The sequence below is a fragment of the Alligator sinensis genome, unplaced genomic scaffold (assembly GCF_000455745.1).
Source record: "Alligator sinensis unplaced genomic scaffold, ASM45574v1 scaffold288_1, whole genome shotgun sequence".
Classification (NCBI taxonomy): domain Eukaryota; kingdom Metazoa; phylum Chordata; order Crocodylia; family Alligatoridae; genus Alligator; species Alligator sinensis.
Window position 1 is genome coordinate 402,989 of NW_005841876.1, and position 19,123 is coordinate 422,111.

The 19,123-nt window shown below is 43.3% G+C and overlaps 1 protein-coding gene across 1 annotated transcript in view; it reads left to right on the forward strand.

Annotated features, from left to right (window-relative positions):
* MYO16 (myosin XVI) overlaps positions 1 to 19,123 on the forward strand; it is a 418,223-nt gene that overhangs the window by 368,528 nt on the left and 30,572 nt on the right. The window contains exon 30 of the mRNA XM_006017262.3: positions 10,620 to 10,778. Coding sequence (XP_006017324.1) covers positions 10,620 to 10,778 — 159 coding nt within the window. The remainder of the gene's footprint in view (positions 1 to 10,619; positions 10,779 to 19,123) is intronic.

Below are 19,123 nucleotides of genomic sequence, written 5' to 3' on the forward strand. Positions count from 1 at the left end.
TCCTCACTACATGGGCAGTTAAGCATTGGAAGATGCTACCCAGAGATGTTGTGGAATCTATCCTTGGAACTTTTTAAGGCAGAATAGACCAACACCTTATGAACAAGGGGTTCAACTTACCTGGTCCCTTCCAGCCATTCTCTCTTATGAACCTGGGGAGCCCGTTCAAATTATACTTCAGTGTAGAGCAGGACAGTGAGTCAGCCACAATGGCCGTGTGTAGATGAAACAGGAGGCATGTGTGCATGACACTTTAAAGTGAGCTAAACGCTTTTGCACAGCTTTAATGGCATCAGTGTTTGCAAGCCTCAGTGGCGTATTGCGCATTAATTCCAGCCGTTGTAGGAAATTTGGCAGCATAATGTGCCTTAAGTGGCTTGGGACACAGCAAACTAAAACTCCTCAAAGGAGTGCTTTGCTCCTACAGCAGCGGAGCAAAGCACTGGGCTCCATGCAGCTCCACAGCTCTGCAGGAAGCCCTTCAGACAGCCTGACAGCAGCCTAGGAAAGCAGCTCCGTCCAAGAAAAGTGATGAGCTTCTGATCTTTTATTTTTTTCCCCCCCTGGAGCCTGCCTGCCTTCCTGCCTGAGCTGTGTGGGGGCCCGGTGCTTCCCTCCGCAGCTGTGGTGCCCCCCTGGACTGCCAGAGCCGGGTAACTGCGGGGACCACTGCTGCTGCAGAGGGAAGCACCAGCTCCCCCCCACCCCACAGCCCAGAGACCACCTTGCCTGCCGGCAGCTCTCCCTCCCCTCCTTGCTGGAGAGGCAGGTAAGTCACCAGGGTGTGTGCATGACACGGGGGTTTAATCAGCCCTAAATTGAAGCAGTCTTTTTTTAAAACCCGCCACTTCAATTTAGGGCCCCTGTTTCGTCTACATACACCCAATAGGAGAATAATTAAGTGATTATATTTCTGATTTCTGTGATTATATGTTTTCTATTCTCCATAAGTATTCCGTAGCTCAACACTAGCCATGCTTATCTTTCAGCTTTTCTTCCATGTCATATTACTTTGTTAATATATTGGTATTCTGATAAAAATAACAATGAGATGATTCATTCCTTTACAACTGAATCAGTAAACTGTGATGACCTTGAAACAAAATGAAATAATGTTCCCCAAGCATCAGGTTACTATATATACCAGAACATATATGCATACACACACACGTGTGAGCACATGTGGATTGAGTGTCAAGGTTCCACTCCACAAATTGCTAAAGCAGATAACTTTGGGCTATAGTGGCAAAGACCACAGACTGAAAGTATTATTAGCTCTGGATGTAATTGATTCCATGTAAAGAGCTAAACGCTTTTGCACAGCTTTAATGGCATCAGTGTTTGCAAGCCTCAGTGGCGTATTGCGCATTAATTCCAGCCGTTGTAGGAAATTTGGCAGCATAATGTGCCTTAAGTGGCTTGGGACACAGCAAACTAAAACTCCTCAAAGGAGTGCTTTGCTCCTACAGCAGCGGAGCAAAGCACTGGGCTCCATGCAGCTCCACAGCTCTGCAGGAAGCCCTTCAGACAGCCTGACAGCAGCCTAGGAAAGCAGCTCCGTCCAAGAAAAGTGATGAGCTTCTGATCTTTTATTTTTTTCCCCCCCTGGAGCCTGCCTGCCTTCCTGCCTGAGCTGTGTGGGGGCCCGGTGCTTCCCTCCGCAGCTGTGGTGCCCCCCTGGACTGCCAGAGCCGGGTAACTGCGGGGACCACTGCTGCTGCAGAGGGAAGCACCAGCTCCCCCCCACCCCACAGCCCAGAGACCACCTTGCCTGCCGGCAGCTCTCCCTCCCCTCCTTGCTGGAGAGGCAGGTAAGTCACCAGGGTGTGTGCATGACACGGGGGTTTAATCAGCCCTAAATTGAAGCAGTCTTTTTTTAAAACCCGCCACTTCAATTTAGGGCCCCTGTTTCGTCTACATACACCCAATAGGAGAATAATTAAGTGATTATATTTCTGATTTCTGTGATTATATGTTTTCTATTCTCCATAAGTATTCCGTAGCTCAACACTAGCCATGCTTATCTTTCAGCTTTTCTTCCATGTCATATTACTTTGTTAATATATTGGTATTCTGATAAAAATAACAATGAGATGATTCATTCCTTTACAACTGAATCAGTAAACTGTGATGACCTTGAAACAAAATGAAATAATGTTCCCCAAGCATCAGGTTACTATATATACCAGAACATATATGCATACACACACACGTGTGAGCACATGTGGATTGAGTGTCAAGGTTCCACTCCACAAATTGCTAAAGCAGATAACTTTGGGCTATAGTGGCAAAGACCACAGACTGAAAGTATTATTAGCTCTGGATGTAATTGATTCCATGTAAAGAGAAACTGTTTTCAACATAATCCCAATTTATGAGGCTTGTTAGAAATAGAGGAAAGAAGAACTCTTTGTTACTGATTTCACTTTCATTTTTCTTAAACAAGTTTGACGTTGACTTTTGCCATTTAGAGGCAGATATTTTTTTTTCCTTTCTGAGTTTTGGCAGTAGGTGCTGATAAGAGTTAAACGGTCTCCATGGCCTATATTATAGTTCCCACTGTGCTTTGGAAGTACATCTAGGGAAAGTATAAACCTGGCTCAAAATCCACTGAAGCAAGTTACAGCCTTCTGTTGTTTTCAGTGGGCTTTAGATCAATGGGCTCTAACCAAAAGTACCACCACAATGGAAAGAAAAAATGTGAAAGAGGATTGTTCATTTACGAGAAAAATGGTACTGGTATGATTTTAAACTATGAGAAATAAGAAAGAATAGACAGACAGTTAGAGAGTAGGATTTTACAAAAGAAAAACAGTCTGGTTGGCTGAAACAGTTAAGTGAATCTTGTTACATTGCTTCATGTTCATTTTGTGAAGATCCCTCTAAGTACAGACATCAACCATGAATCTAATGTCTTTGATTTTACACAGGAAAGTAGATATACGCTGTTTTTTTCACTATTTGCCCAATATGTGTCAATCTTGAACTGGTATTTGTAAATAGAATTGGGCCCTTAGGTCTACAGATCCCTCACCCATTTATTCTTTTTTTTTTCTAATTTGCTAGTAGACATATTAATGTAGCTACATTCCTATTCATATACTGTTTGAAAATTCATATTAATATGCAAACAAAAATGATGTGTTTATAATAAAATATTTGAAATTCACAGTTTGACTAAAATAGGAAAAAATCTTCTTTGACAAAAAAAATCCATCATTTAGACTCTTGGGGAGTATTGATAGTTACATAAAAAAAGCAAAAGTACATAATCATGTCTATGATTCGCATATTCTAACTTTTCTTTCCAGTATAAGAGATTTTCTTTATTACAAGCACTGCCTTGAGATTTTGCCATAAGTGATAACATTCATCTCTTCTGTGAACTTTGAAAATAACAAGGAAGTCAGAACTCCATTATATACCATATCATTGCATTTTTTAAAGCATTTTTTGATGTAGTCAAGGGTTTATGCATGTGCAAATTCTAACCAAGTTCTGTGAAGGGAAAAACCGATCCAGTTTTGAGGAACTGTGAAAATTGCCACACTCTGGATAGAGTATTAAATTGGTCCATAATATTGCTTCTGGCTGTCAACTAATCTGTAGTAAAGGGGAAAAGTATGCCCTAATTTACAGCTCATTCAATCTCACTGATGTCATTGAAAATTTACAAGGTTTAAGGTTTAAGGTTTAACAACATATGTTTGATACAATGTACTCTAGAGTTATTAACAATTAGCTAATGTTTGTTCTGGAGTTTCCTGTTAGGTTACTAGACTCTAGTTCTACTGGGAAATGGAAATGCCCTGCATACATAAAATTAGCACAAAAAATGTTAGTTATAACCAGGGGTCCTGGTTTTCTTTGATAAAATATTATCTCCAATTTTGGATTTAAAAAGTAACCCCAAAAATCTACATTTTTCCTTAATTAAAATGAAATACCACTGATACACACACACACACACACACACACACACGCACACACGCACACACACACACATCCATTTTAATCATGAAAAAAATGTGGATTTTGGGTTACTTTTCTTAATCCAAAAATTGGGGATTTTTTTTTGATCAGAGAAAACCATATCCCTGCCTATAACAATAGTAACTCAAGTAGGCCTGAGCTAAAGCCTATTTCTCTGCCTATAGTAGGGAAGAATGAATTATTTCAAATACCAATTTGACTCTCACTAGGAATTGTAGGTCAGATCCCAATTGTTCTTATAGGCACTTAAATGGGACTTAAGCAGTCCCATTTAATCACAAAAATAAATTCAGATCAATTCCATGGTAGCAACCATGAAACCCCTTAGATGCCTAAATTTACTCATCTCTATGTTGCTGGGACAATGGTGCTCAACTCCCAGCATGTAGGCCAGATTGGGCTACCAGTGTCATGTCATCTAGGCCATGGAGTTCCCCTGGGATCCAAAAATTTGGTGATAGCCAAATCCACTGCTCCACTGTTGCCAAATTTCTGGACCCCTGAAATGTATTAGCCAGATGATGTGGCTCTGAACCCTAGGTTAAGCACTCAGGGTGGCATGGGGCCTGTTCCCAATGCAAGGGTCTGGGCAGGAGTGGAACAAGGCCCCCAAACCAGATGTAAGCACATGAGGGTGAGGAAGGGAGGCAGCGAGACAGCATGTGGAGCCGGGCAGGAGTGGTGTGTAGGCCCAGGGCCTGATCCTGGCATGTAGAACCTGATGATGACACATGGGGTCTGTTAGGGGGAGGGCCCAATCCTGGCATGTGAGGCTGGGCAGGGTTGCCTTTGGGTGGGGCTGCACAGTGCCTGATCTTGACATGCAGAGTTTGGCTCCAGGTCCCCATCCCAGGGTGCAGGGCTCCATTTCTGCATGTGGGGCTAAGTGGAGATAGCATGGAGCTCTAGGGCTCGATCCCAGCACATAAGACCCAATCCTGGCATGCATTACCACTGGAGACAGTGAGGGGCCTAGTTCTTGTGTGTGGGGCTGGACAGGGGCAGTGTGAAACCCAGGTCTCAATCCCAGCATATGGGGACCAATCAGTTCATGGGGACCAATTCTGATATGTAGAACATCACTCCACTCATCTGACCTATAGGTACAAAAAATTGAGTACCGCTACCCTGAAGAGATACCTAAATGCCTAGACTTAGACCTCTGAGCATGCCCAGAATGGATCCAGATCCAGCACATAGGGCCTTCCTGAGTTCTTCTGCAAGCTGAATTGGCACTCAAGATCTTCATCCATAAAGCCTCATAAGAGCATGTATAATGCCTAACTGACACTTGTAGTGCTGAATTCAGCACCAAACGTAGCAGGTCAGTGGCAAGGGTGCTCACTCACCCAATGGCTATCTAATGTTAAATACAGAAACAGAGTTGGGGTCAGCAACCAAAAACCAAGACTCTACCCTCCCATACAAGTGTCCTTCTCACTGGGCTACAGAATCATTCTCCCTCCTCTTTGTTGTGCCTCCTTGTACCTTGAAACTTGCATTCCTGAAGTCTCCATGGCCCAAGTTCAACAACACCTTACCCAACCCAACCCATTTTATAACCTTGGTGATTAGAGCACTCTCCTAGTAGCAGAAAGATAGGGGGTTGAAGAGGTCTAGAGTTGCAGCCTCCTACTTCATGGGCAAGTTCTCTAGCCAGTTAAGCAAAACATAGATACTGCTTCTGGCTGTGTTACTGAATGAGATGCCCCTGAACTCATAGAAGCTGTCAGAATGGAGCTGTCAGGTGTCTCCCTTTTGGAGATCTGGATTTTGAAACAAAACAGTGCCTCATAATCTGCCCTAAATTAGGTGTCTGAGCTCCAAAGGAGTGAGGAGTTCAAACATACTATTAGTGACCTCTGGATATTTCCCTGTTGAGTGCTTTGGAACTCTGAATTGCCCTTGAGAGACCCTTAACTCTCTCCACAAATTGTTTATGAATTGTAGAGGGCTAACCTTGTTGTACTGAATTGCCCCTTTGGGACAAACCCCTCATTTTTAGGGTTTGTAACAAGTGTATAGGGACACCTATGGGGTTGTGGTTTGTAACCATACTTTTCTCTTTATTATTACAGCAGTTAGCATCTAAAATATATATTGGCCACGGTAATAGAATGAAGCAAATGAGACAGTAAATAATCTGTATAAGGGTGCTTGTCCCAAATGACAAACTACATATCTATCCGTTGCTTATTTCTCCCAGCTACTGATGATATCTTAGCTGGACAGTAACTATCCATAATATTTTATGGCATTTCAAATAGACAACAAAAAGATTTCCCTTTTCCACGTGCACTCCATTATTGCTAAGGAGGGTTGGTAAGTATCTATGACTGAAAAAAAAATTACAAAATGGGTACACAAAAATTATTTTTCCATTTGCTTGTGATGTTGGGGTGTAACAGAACCAGGCTGCAGGGGCAACTGTGATGCCCCCTGGTGGCCACGCAGCTCCTGCCCTCCTTTGGCTCTCTGGTCCATCCTCCCTTTTTCTCTCACCTTCCACACCTTAATGGAATTATTTTCTTTTGGGAGACTGCCCCACGGTCCCTGAGTGAGCCCTAGCCTGCTTTGAATCAGTGGGTCTCTCCTGCATCTGACTGACCCCCCAGTCCTGTTTTTCAAGCCTTCAATCACTCTTGGCCCCATGAGCACCTCAGGGCACCAGTCTTCTTAAAGGCTCTTCATGGCCATGCTGCACAGATGTTGCTCTGTCCACAGTTTAGTTCTTTTGTAGAGGCGTCAGCCCTCTTGGCTTTAGCCCCCCTTTACTCTGGCTGCAGGCTTCCATCCCTGGCCCACTGATTCAAGCCCTGCTCTCTTGGCCTCAACCCTCATTGTGTCTCTGATCTCTGTGCCCCTTGGCCCGGTCTTCTGCCTTGTCTCAGCTTCCCTGGTGTCCCTGACCCAGGATGAGGCTGCTCTCACTTCAGCTCACCCCCTCTAGCATCCCTGACCCAGGGTGAGGCTGCTCTCACTTCAGCTCACCCTCTCTAGCATCCCTGACCCAGGGCCAGGCTGCTTTCAGTTCAGCTCAGCCCTCCGGGGCCTCTGACTTAAGGCAAGATTCCTCTCAGTTCAGCTTAGCCCCCTGGCATCCCTAACACAAAGCAAGGCTGCTCTTGGTTTGGCTCAGCTCCCCTGGCAACCCTGAGCGTGGACGGGCTGTATTCCGGTTGCTCCTGCAGCACCTCTGTGGCCTCCAATCTACTCCTATCAGCCAAGTCTCATCTTCTGGTATAAACCAGAAAAAAAAACATCCAAGCAACCACTTCAAACTCAAACACTCCCTTTCTGGGTCATCATACTACTGTCAAGCCCATTTCCCATTCTCAGCCTCGTGAGTATCTGCCATAGTTTATAGCTTTCATTTCCCAGCTGCCCGAGGTGGCAGGACCTCCTGTCCTGGCTGAGTTCAGGGCTGCACTGCCCTTCTGCCTCAGGGGCCCATGCTTATATCTCCTGGCTCCTCCCCTTCTGGTCATGTTCTCCCCTGACTAGCCATAGGTATGCCTCCTGAGCCTCCAGGGCAGCTTAACTGCTAACACTCTTGCTGCCTCACCAGGGACCTTCCCTACTCTTCTACTGCTAGCTAGGCAGCTGCCACAATAGGCACTTAGGTCCCTGCCTACTTCCTTGTAGCTAGCCCATAGTCTTCCCTGACCTGTGGAGGTCCCTGTTGCTGCTTCTCCCTTAAAGTAGTAGGAGCCTCTGGGGCAATCTAAATTTTCAGGATATCAAAAAAGGGATAATAGACTCCTTCTCCAAGATTATATTTATATAAAAGGTGGCGCAGCAATTATGTAGGTGAATCATAATATTTGGGCAAGAGCATTGAATGTTAACATTTAAATATCTGTGATATTTCTATTTAAGGCAAATTAATATCACTTATAATATGTTTCATACTTTGCAGTCAATCTAATATTATAAAGACTAAGTCAAACATTTTCTCCACACTCTCAGTGTTGTACTTTATGTATTTTTCAAGAAAGACTCTTAAGCCATAACCACTCAGCCAAATCAGCAATAGCAAGTACTAGGCTAAGAGCAAAGTCTGGTGAATGGTAACATTTGTCAAAAATCTGTAAGAGAGTGAAGCAGGGGAATGTTTTAACTTCTTCCTAATATGATGAGGTAGATTGTAAAGCAGGAACTCTATTTCTTGCAGGATCTTGGTGTTATTAAAAGGATTGCATTGTAACCTGAGAAGCCCTATCATATTAGTAACCAAGTAGGATGGTTTCTCCCCCTCCCTATTCTGTAATGACTTCACAAAGATCAGTGGCATCACAAAATTTAAATAATTTCCCATGGCTTTAGTGGATGAATTACTGGTTCTGTTGGGCCGACTCTACCATGTTGTGTCCTTGCATCCAAAGAACAGGTCCTGACACATCCCTCTTTCTCAGGAGTCCCAGAAAGAAATAGTTTTTGTTGCACCATATGACTATTCAGTTTCAAACCACCATTTGACCTTGCTGGGGACCCTGAAGATTTTCATGGCTAATGGTATTCTACTCTTACCGCCAGTATGCTCTGATTTACATGACTGATACAGCTATTCATAACCAGAAATGAACACTTCATCAGCTGGCTGCTGACCTTGATTCCCTTGAAGAAGCCAAATTAACAGCATGCCTTGCAAAATGCAACAAAAGAAAAAGTAATGTACCTATGGTATACATTAGTGAATAACCAATTTGAATCTTGTCTTGAATCAGGACTACAATGAATAAGAACACACCACCCTCTACCACACCTGGAAATTATTTCTCCATGACAGAGTTATGGAAAAAGAAGGCTTGATATTGAAATGGTCAATGAAGGTGCTCTGAATTTACCTTCTCGGGAATATCCTGTACCCACAGATCAGAGCCTTCAGTAGTGGCTGAGTACAATAAGTAACATCAGCCCCTAGTTCAGTCTGTGGTCCCTGTCCCCATGAGTGCTTTTACTCTAATCCCATTCTCTCTCTCATAATGGGAGATAGGGAATGCTAAAATTGTAAACACAATCCTGCACAGGAAAGCATGTGTTGGGATGTACAAACCTGGCATACTTGCTAGGATGGACTTAATAAGGGCCACTGGGCCAAATCAACCCTGACTCACTCACTACACTTAGTGTAAGTGTCACGCATGAACATCCAAGAGGCATGGATATGGGAGGTAAAAAGAGAGTGTTTAGTGTGGTAAAGTCTGAGCAAGAAAGAGGAGCTTTGCTTCTTCCTTTGAACAGAAAGGACTATGAAACAGCCTACTGGCTAACTGAGCTTCCTTCCAGGAACATAGAAGTAAGAGAAACAAGACTTGTTTGGGGATATCAATGTCCTGGAAGAAATAGAACTAAAATGCTAAGGCACCAAACCCTGGACCACATAAGAAATGGCAAGTAACCCATAAAAGACCATGGAAAGGCAAGGAAAGCAGTGCCACATCATGGGTCACTACAGACACACATCCTGGCAGATCTGGTTTTATAGAAAAGACCATTTAATTTCTCTGCCTCGGAGAAGATGAAAGAAACAATGAACTATACAGCAGCTGTCACTCATGTAACTTATGCCCTTAGCCATAGCCTACAGCGATGAGGTTACTATATGCACATAAGAATACAACCTAAAATGTACAAAATGTACATAATATAGTCATAAGTGGATGCAGGATTTACTTAAGGTAGTGCAGCACACTGCCTCTCAGACCCTGGGGGATAGGCCTGAGGTGTGGCTGGGGCTCCCAAGTTGACAGGGGACAGCAGGAAGTTGGGCAGAAAGTGGGCATACAAAGGGCAGGGAGCAGGCACATGAAGGGCGGGGAGCTTCTTGTCCCCCCACCAACACCGCTGCTACAGTCCTCTTATGACCTGGGTGCATAGGAGAAGCAGAGCTGCTCCTGCCTTGCTCCAGCAAGGGGCTGTGGGGAGCAGCTGTGTGGGGAGGTAGGCTTGGCCAGGGTCAGTTGCAGAGGCACAGTTTTCCCCCTTCCAGCCCCTGCGCCCAGCTGCAGGGGAGAGGTGGGCAGGGAGCAAGAAGTGGAAGGAGAAACCTGTGCACTGCCACCACCACTGTCTCCTGTTGAGTCCACCTCCCCATGTAGCCATAGCCTGCAGCTAGACTGAGGCAGAAGCTGCTCTCGGGTTCCTCCTACATCTGGATAAGTCAGGGACAATGGTAGAAGGAACTGTACCTGCACTGCCATATCTCCCTGGATCTACTCCTGCATATAGTTATCACATCTGCATATGCAAGCAGTGCAATTTTTAAAGAGCATAGTTCTTTTTGATTTTGTAAACTGATATTTTTATGAAAAGAAATAACGCAACTGAAAACCAGGTTATAGATCTCCATCATAGAGGAATGCAGCAAAAGAATGCATCATAGAGGAATGCGGCCTCAGCATTAGCAAAGCATCATATTAAAAGAAATTGATTATTGGTCCTCCCTGGGTAATCAGTACATGGAATGCATCTCATTTATCAGTTGCCTATTGGACTAAGTGTGTAATTAACGCTTACATTAAAAGTAAAAGGATATTTTTTCTACTAGGGACCAGTCTGTACTTACTTACATAAAATAGGCTACTAACCAAAAATCTGACAATTTGTTTTCTCTCTTGTCTCAGGTGTTGAAACAAATCTGAACTTAGCAAGCAGGGAAGATCCCCTCGCATCAGAACCTGGGTTGGAAGCCCAAGATAAAAATGCAAACAACCATGGAACTCAACCATCTAATCCACTGTCCTGTTCCGTAACTGCTGAAAATGGAAATTCAGTATCAAATGGTAAGCAGCTCTTAATCCCTAAGTGGTTCTAATGTAAAATGGCTAAAGTGGGTTATTTTAATGAGATTTTTAAGACTTGGTCAAACTAGAATCTTTTAAGTTCTGAAATATTAATCTTACTCATAAACTGGCTTAACTTTGTATTTATGAGATGGCAAGTTTTTCTCCAATAACAGCTGAATCTGAAGGCAATAGAATTGCCTTTTGTGAGGAATTTGTAATTAGCTCAGCATTAAATACACAAGTAGCCTGGGGTTCAGGTGACTGAGAGCTGAGATTTCTGATCCTAAAATCAATATAAACTAGATAGAAAATAAAACAATTCCTGATCTTGCTACAGGGTTGTTTTTCCTGGTGTCAAAAGCTGTATCATTTATTATTGCAAGTGGCACTGATGAAACAATCCAAATTCATAGGATCATGGGCCGTGAAGACTATGTCCTACAAGATACAGAGCCAAATCCACAGAGGTCATCTATACAAGACACTGATTGCACAGTTGTTACTGCGCAGTCATTTAGTACTTGCATACACAAGTACTAAATGACTGCAGTAACCAGCATTTCTGTGAAGCAGTGTCCTGGAACAGCTTTTTGGTGACACTGACTGCACAGTAGGAATGAGCTACTGCACAGTCAGTGTCTTGTATAGACGTGACCAGAGTGACCAAACACTGAACTCCTTATATGGTGCACAGAGACAGTGAGGTGCCTGGAAATGGGAATAACAAAAGGCAGCAATGCCTTAAATTAGCCAGTAAGAAAGAAGAGATGAGTCACTTGCCTGCAACTTTGAGTTGCATACCTAACCAACCTGGAATTCCCAGTCTGAAAGCAATTCTTAGACTTAGGGCCTATTTAGATATTTGAAAATGGTCAATCCTACAAAATGGTGATCTCTCACAGCATCTATTAGTGCAGTAGAACACATTATGAAAATCCTAGATAGATAAGAGCTTAAAGTTTGGTTTACCCACAGATTTTGGGCTAGTTTAACCATTTGCTTTCGAATTATATCTACTGAAACAGTTATACTGGTATAGCCCCTAGTGTGTATAACACTATGGCAACCTAGTTTACCCTTTTCTTTCAATACATAGCTGGTAGTGCTGATCCTGAGTCCTACCTTCTACATAATTGTCAAGAGGTTAGAGTACTAGCTTGAGAAGAAATAGGTTTGGTTCTCCTCAGTCATTTGAGTTTCTTTAGTTGACATCAACAAAGAGTGGAACAATCACCAGATTATAGGCTAGGAAAGGGGCACTTTATACTACTTCTGCTGAAGCTAAGCCATTATATAGGAAAAAAGGCAAGATGGGAGCAAGTAAGGCACAATACAACTTAGTAGCCCAATGATTATGGCACAGCACTGGGAATAGGGAATCCTGGTTCCCTGTTGAAATAAAAAGTTAAACCACTTCATTTTGAAAATGCTCAATTCCCTCTCCCATAACCCCATTTTAAAAACTGAACTTATTCTCCAACATCTGCTTATTTTTTGTCAAAAAATAGAAATATTTGCTCAGCTCTATCTAACAGTTAACTCCGATGACTGTGGACACTGTTATACTAGTGTGTGGCTGCTTATATTGAATACAGCTCATTCTCTTATTGAAAATAGAGAATGCCCGCTACCAGTAGAAGCCATAATGGTACCCATGCCAGTATCACTGTTTCAGTAGATAAAACATGCCCCCCCCCCATGACAAAATCTCACCGACTGGGGGAGGGGACGGGGAGGGGGTTCCCCTGTGGCCAATTGTGCCAACTGAGAAGCGGCTGCAGCACTCCTGGAAGTTGCCACAGCACTCCCGGAAGTGCCAGTGGCACTTCACCTGGTGCCACCACTCCCTGGCTGGCGCTTGCAGGGGGGGACACCGGTGCTTCTGCCTGCCCCCCCTTCCCGTTGCCTAAGCAGGGAGCGTGGCCTGTCAGGGAGTGCACCAGCATTCTCAGGGGGTGCATGTCACCCTCATACACCCTCTACGCATTGCCACTGCCTGGGCAATCTGATTTCCTTCTATGATAAAGTGACAGGCTCTGTGGATAGGGGGAGAGCAGTGTATGTGATATACCCTTAATTTAGCAAAACTTTTTTAATGCTGTCCCCTATAACATCCTCATTAACAAGCTGAGGAAATACAGACTAGATAAAAGTACTATAAGGTGGATACATAATTAGTTGGATAATCATAGTAATCAACAGTTCAATGTCTAGATGGGAGGAGCTATCAAGTGGGGTTCCCCAAGGGTCGTCCTGATCCCAATATTGTTCAATAACTTTATTAATAATTTGGAAGATGAGATTGAGTGTGTCCTTAGCTAAATTGCAGATGACACCAAACTGGGCAGAGTTGCACACTCTTCAGGACAGGGCTAGGATCCAGAATTATCTAGATAGACTATAAAAAATGGTCTGCAATCAGTCAGATAAGATTCAGCAAGGACAAGTGCAAAGTCCTGTACTTGGGATGAAATACTTCATGCACAGATACACACTGGGAATGACTGTCTTGCTTGCAGTACTAAAGAGAAGGACTTGGGGATAACCTGAATCGAATCACTGTCCTCCAAATCGGCCAAATCCTAATCCGAAGTGAATACTAGCCACTTCATACAGGCCTAATAAAAATAACCAGCTACATCTCTGCTTAATGTAGTCACTTAGAAATGAAGATACACTTTGTATTAAGCTTCCATTTATACATTATATCTACAGGGTTAATATATTATGTTTTTGTGGTTTTTCTCTTTTTTTTTACACGAATTGTCAATCAGTGGGTAAATAGGGTGTTTATGATCATTTGCATAAACTATTTTTTCCTGATATGCTTTAACCTTTGGTAGCCCATGCTATTCCTGTTCATAACATGCTTATATCATCTCTTACTCATTAACGAAATGTTTTTAAACTATCTGTAAACGGACCATTATTGGAAAGTGTGATCAAAAGGGAGATATTCAGGAACTTCTGAACAAAGCATTTTTTCCTCAAGGAAAATTTTTTGATTAAACTTTCATCAGGTAGGTATAGGAGAGAATTTTGAGACTGAGAATTTTATACTTAGGCTAGACAGCTGCTCCAGGGTTAAGATGCTTAGTTGGGATGTGCCAGTCCCAGGTTGTTTAAATCCTTGTTCTTTTAGCTTTTACCCCTGCTTTGAGTCAGGAATATCCATTTTCCACTTGAGTGCTCTGATCACCATGATGTTGGAAATGGGATTATGGTTTTGTCATGAGAAATAAGAAAACCAAATGCAAAAGTGTCAGCAATTTTTGCTAAATTAAATTATTTTTAACTTGGATAAATGCCCCCCCCCCCCCCAAAAAAAAAAAAAAAAAGAAAAAAACCCAAACCCCCTGAGAATCTTTGGAGTGTTTTGATTAAAAGAATCCATGATTCCAAAGATTATATATTTGAAGGAAATCAGAAAGAAAACCTAATGATATGAAAACTTTTTTTTCTGGGATACAGCTAGACAATTATGACTCATGAGAACATGGCTATAAGATTTTTTTCTATTTAAAATATAACCCTTTTACTGCTCGTCAAATTCTACTTTCTTGGTGGAATATGAAGCATGAAATGCCTTGTTAAATATGAGCTATTTAGATTACAAAACAAGAAAGTACTAAAATTGTCACACGGTTTTTACCATTAGAAGTAAATAGGAAATAAAGAAATAATTTGTTAAAAAGGAGTTGTCTTTTGCTGTCATGAAGAGAAGTACCACTCCTCAGAAATAGATAGTATACTTGAAAAAATTGTAACATTGTTGTACTCACAATACTCACAATCATTTTGACCAAGATTTTAATCTTACTTATAAAGGAATCTGATGAATTTTAGAAAACCTTTACTAAGCAGCTAAAAAGCTGGTTGGCACAGCTTCCAGACAGATTAATGCTAGGTTACATTCAGAAGCTAAATTTAATTTCTGGCACTGCTGCTTGTTTGGAATTAATAGATTTTTTTTTCATTTTCATATCGTTCCAAAGTTTCATTTTGTTGGTCTCCATTATTAGCAGAAACAGCTTTTCTACAGCACTGTACAATATTTGTGATTTTCCTTAAAAAAAACCCTCCAGTGCTGAGTTCTTCAAAGACACTTCACCATTTCTTATCCAATACACACACATAATGTGCAAAAATTATATACATTGTTTTATGCCTTAAAACAAAAAGTTCCAGGTTAGAAGTTTAAGGAAAAAAAATCAATAGAAAAAGCAGTGGGAAAACCTGGTAAATTACTGATCTCTTCACTCTTCTTCTCTCTTCTCTCTTCCTATGGCACATTGTTGATATTGTGGGGCCCATGGCTATTTTGGTACTTAGGATCCTGATTTAGTAAGAGAGTGTTAGGTGTTGTTTTGTGATTAGATGCTTTTGCCACATTGATGACAATTTAGGATAAACAAGAAGCCCTTCAATAAAACCTAAGCCAGAGAATGATTTCTGTTCAAGCTAAAGCCTCTACTGAACTTTCATTCTTGTGGTTCTGCCACTGTCTGCTAAATTAATGTTTCTAACTTAGTGCTGGATTAAGCAAAGATCTTATTCAGTGCACAGCTGTGGTGCCCTAATATTTACTCAAGTGTATGCAAAAGAAACTTTTCAGAATATAATCAACATCTCCATTTGTCTTTCCAAACTCCATCAGTTCACTGACTGCTGTTTCTATGCTGACGCACTTTTTGAACTTCAGTGTACATGGAAACTTTACTTATTTGATAAGGCATCTTATCTAAAGAAATAAACAAATGAAGCACTGATGCCCTGGGCTCAGATAAAGGCTGTCCTTCAATGTGTGTCCTAAAGTGTATGGCTATTTTGCAAAGGTGTTATCTTTTTTAAAAGCTATTAGTGGCCTAAGAAAATACTTTTAGTTCATTTTGTGGTACTCTTGACTCACATTAATGTTCTATTTTATCTCTATCAAACACATGAATAACATCCACTTAAAATATCATTATAAATTAAAAGAATGTGGATGACCTTTTTATCACTTGCATTCATTATTCTGTTACATTCATCAGGAATAGGGCCATACAAATAATTGATTTTTCAGCTCAGTGGTGGAATCAACAAAATTAATAGAAAAAATGGTTTCATATTGACAAAACATATTTTTGGAATTTGTGCATTATTCAAAAATATTCATTTCATATTGAAAAAGCAGCAACATCTTTTTTATGATTACATTCACCTAGAATGAATGGTTTTATTTGGTGGCATTTTTAATCAAAGGCAAGAGTTCAACTCAGAAAACCAACAAGGATTATGAGGCACAGTGCTAGCCCTACCAAGCAAGCCTAGTGTTTATGCTACTTACAGTGCGTGTCTACACATCATGCTCCATCATCATAGCGATCAGCTACAGTGACATAACTTGTCACTATGGGGACATAGCATCAGCAGGCACAAACTGTCACACCGATGCTAATTTGCAGTAGCAATGAACTACTGTGCAGTAGTTCTACTGTACAGTAGGGTTGGAAATGACACATGCACCGCCAGGACTGTGCAGTAACGGCAGTTACTGTGCAGTCATATAGTACATGCTATACCGTGCAGAAACTGCGCAGTTAAGTACAAGAGTCAGGTGCACATGTAGATGCGCCCTCTAAGGAGAGAGTGTCTAAATCACCAAGGATTCTGATTTACTCTGATAAAAACAAAATCACAAATGCTCTGATAAATATTGCTATTTCTCTGATAAAAACCCCAAAATCTGTGATTAAAGTGAAAGACCATGATACACACAGGGGTGTGTGTGTGTATCTCAATTGAATACAATGTTTTATCGGTATATTTACAGTTACAATATTTACAATTTACATTTTTCAAGCAATTTGGAAGCCTACCAGTGTATCAATTACTATAATAAAATAAATTCTAAATACCTATACATTTTGGTATTTGGGTTTTTTATCATGGAAAATCAGAGCTCCCCTTGCCCCCTTGCCCACAGAATGCAGGTCCAGTCCCCTCATTCTCTCCCCACCCCCAACCCCCTGGCCTTGCTGGGGCCCCTCACTCCACACCCACAGCCTCTCGGCCCTGCTGGTGCCCTGCCCCCCCAGCCTGCTGGTTCAGCATAGTGGAGCATAGAGCCTGGCTCCCCCTCCCCTATAGGCAGCATGGCCAGAGCAGACCCTGTGTCAGGGTGGTGAGAGTGGCCTGCTCTGGGCTCAGGCAGGGTGGGGCAGGCTCCCTGCTACTGTGCACACTCCCAGGAGGTCTGGGGAGACCCATGCCCTCCTGATCGGTGTACAGGGATGGGAGTAAGAGCTAATTGCCTGCTATGGGCTTGGGCTCCCCACCCTGCTGCCCTCCCCCAGGGTCTCTGCAGCACAGCAGATGGGACCCAGTGCAGCAAGGCAGAGCAGAGCTGCCCTGCACTGCCCTGGCGACATGCCCCCTGCCCACCCCAGAGCAGCAAAAGGCACAACTCTGTGCTGCTGACCTCACTACTGCTGTGTGTGCAGGTGATGCCTCTCTAGGGCGGTGCGGGCTTGCAGTGGCAAGGAGTGCTTCACCTGGGGACAAACAATCCCCTGCACAACTACAGGCTTGGCAATGGCAACCTGACCAGCACTACGAATGAAAGAGACCTGGGGGTAATAATAGATCAGAGCATGAATATAAGCTGGGAGTGAGACTCTGTTGCCAACAGGGCAAATAATACTCTGGCATGCATCAATCAATGCATCTTCAGCAAAACTAGGGAAGTAATTCTTCTACTCTACTCAGCATTGGTGAGACCACAGCTGGAGTACTGCATTCAGTACTGGGCACCACACTTCAACAAGTATGTGGTAAAGCTCAAGAGAGTCCAGAGAAGGGCAACCTGTATGATCAAAGACTTGCATGGCAAGCCATACGAGGAAAGGCTGAGGGACTCAGCCTGAAGAAGAGAAGGCTGAGAGGAGACATGATAGTGGCTTACCGCTACAACAGGGGTGTACATTAAGGGCTCAGTGAACAACTGTTCACCAGGGTGCAGTTGCAGAAAACCAGTAGCAATGGCCACAAACTCTGGGAAGATTGTTTCAGGCTCAACATTATGAAAAACTTCTTCACAGTTAGGGTGTCCAGACTGTGGAATAAGCTCCCTCCAGAGGTGATACAATTGCCTGCCCTGGAAATCTTCAAGAGGAGAATGGATAGTTATCTTGCTGGGGTCACCTGACCCCACCTATCATTTTTCCTGCCTGGTGCAGGGAGGTGGACCCGATGATCTTCCGAGGTCCCTTCAAGTCTTACAATCTATGAATAAGGAGCTCCCCTGGCCAGCCCTGTTCTGTCCTGCTGCACTGGGTCCCACATCCTGGACTATAGACATCCCAGGGGAGGGCAGCAGGGTGGGGAGCCCAAGCCCACAGCAGGCAGCCTGCCCCCACTTCATGCACAAATTGGGGGAGGGGGAGCACAGGTCCTCCTGCCCCCCGCCCCCAGGAGTGTGTACAGCTGTGGAAAGCCGACCCCACCCCCTCGCCCCCTGGATTATCCACCTGCAGCCCTATCTCACTCTCCGCCATGGCTCTGTAGCTGCGAGTTTCAGCCCCAAGCCCCATGCACTGCCCAGCTGAGCAACAGCCCGAGCCTCAGCCCTGCTCAACTCCCTCCCTTCCTCCCTCTCTCCTTATGGGTGCCTCAACCCCCCACCCACACACCAGAATTACCTGCAGGAGCTGCTCTCCAGGTTGAGCAGCTGCCTGACTGCCCTCCTCCCACTCCCCCTAGTCCTTTGCAGGCTGGAATTCTGCCAGCCTTCAGAGAGTTCTTTGCAAAAGTGCAAAATCTGCATGTTTCTCTGCTAAAATGAGAAATCCATGTTTTTCTAGGTTAAACAGGGAAATTTACATTTTTCTCTATTTTTCCTTGGAAAATGGAAAACCCAGATCCCTGTAAATCACTAAGTTATATGGAGAGTGTAACAGGAGGCCATCTCAAGACCAAGTCTCACCTTCAGCCTGCCCACCTGTCTAGGGGTGGGCTACTCTATCTCACCTGCTATGACTTGATGAATAAATAACTGGTGTGAAATGTGGAAGGCTGCACATTACATGCCCAGATACCTAGACCATTATACACGGCTCTAACCTTCCCTATACCATGTCCCATGCCTTGCAGATGCCGTCATAAGCTGATGATAGCTCCAGCCCGTGGCTGGGCCAAACTCTGCCCCTTGCTGGTCCTATAGCACTCTGTCCTTTACAGGGCCTCACACACACTGCCCACTTCTGAGCCTCATTCATACTGCCCCTCACTGGGCCACTCTCAACCCGCCCTACTCTGCACAGCCCTATCAGGTCCCCCTTGGGCCCTACTCTACATGGCCC